The sequence below is a fragment of the Sinocyclocheilus grahami genome, unplaced genomic scaffold (assembly GCF_001515645.1).
Source record: "Sinocyclocheilus grahami isolate Dianchi unplaced genomic scaffold, SAMN03320097.WGS_v1.1 scaffold67668.1, whole genome shotgun sequence".
NCBI classification, from domain to species: domain Eukaryota; kingdom Metazoa; phylum Chordata; class Actinopteri; order Cypriniformes; family Cyprinidae; genus Sinocyclocheilus; species Sinocyclocheilus grahami.
The window spans coordinates 1-743 of NW_015528460.1; the positions used below are offsets into that span (position 1 = coordinate 1).

A 743-nucleotide genomic window follows, 5' to 3' on the forward strand; every position below is an offset into this window, starting at 1 on the left:
CTCAGCCTTGACCATTGACCACATCAACAAAAGGATCTACTGGGCTGACGAGAACCATATCTTGTTTTCGAACATGGATGGTACAAAAAGACACAAAGGTATGTTTTGCCTTGTCTCGAATGTTGTCTCTTTTCGAATTGTCCTCAGTAATATCTCTCAATCCCAATTTCCAGTTCCAGTCAAGGACATAGGTGGCATAACCGGTCTCACACTCTTTGAGGACTTCATCTACTGGAGCGACCAGAAGTCAAAAACCCTCAGTCACTCGCACAAGACGTCCGGTGGCCAACATACAGAACTCCTCAGCTCCTGGCAAACCATTCGAGACATTAAAGTCTACCATCCACTCCGACAGCCTGATGGTATTACAGCAAGAAACTCAGTCTTCAGTTGACTTTTTGTGCTAGAGTCATGTTGTTTCGGGCTTGTTTCTTATTGTTTGTTGTTTGTCCTCAGTGCCAAAGCATCAGTGTCAAGTGACTAATGGAGGGTGCAGTCACCTATGCCTTCTTTCCCCTGGTGGGGGATACAAGTGTGCTTGCCCTACACACTTCTACCTGGCAAACGACAACAAAACATGTCTGTCTAACTGCACCGCCAGCCAGGTGTGACTTTATAATTACCTCAGGAGCCAGAATAAGGGTTTCGCCGTAGCTCAACTACTCTTGGCACCGCTTTCAACTACCAATTATATCCAGTCTGCTACTCGATAAATAGTTGTTCAAGAGGTTGTTTCTCTGTGT

At 45.5% G+C, this 743-nt stretch overlaps 1 protein-coding gene across 1 annotated transcript; it reads left to right on the plus strand.

Annotated features, from left to right (window-relative positions):
* Positions 1 to 10: 10 nt before the first annotated feature.
* LOC107581051 (low-density lipoprotein receptor-related protein 1B-like) lies at positions 11 to 605 on the plus strand (the record flags this gene model as incomplete). The annotated part of the gene is made up of 3 exons (XM_016266631.1): positions 11 to 98; positions 174 to 362; positions 457 to 605. Coding segments are annotated over exons 1-3 (363 nt in total), but the record flags the coding sequence as incomplete, so codon positions are not given.
* Between the last annotated feature and the right edge of the window lie 138 nt (positions 606 to 743).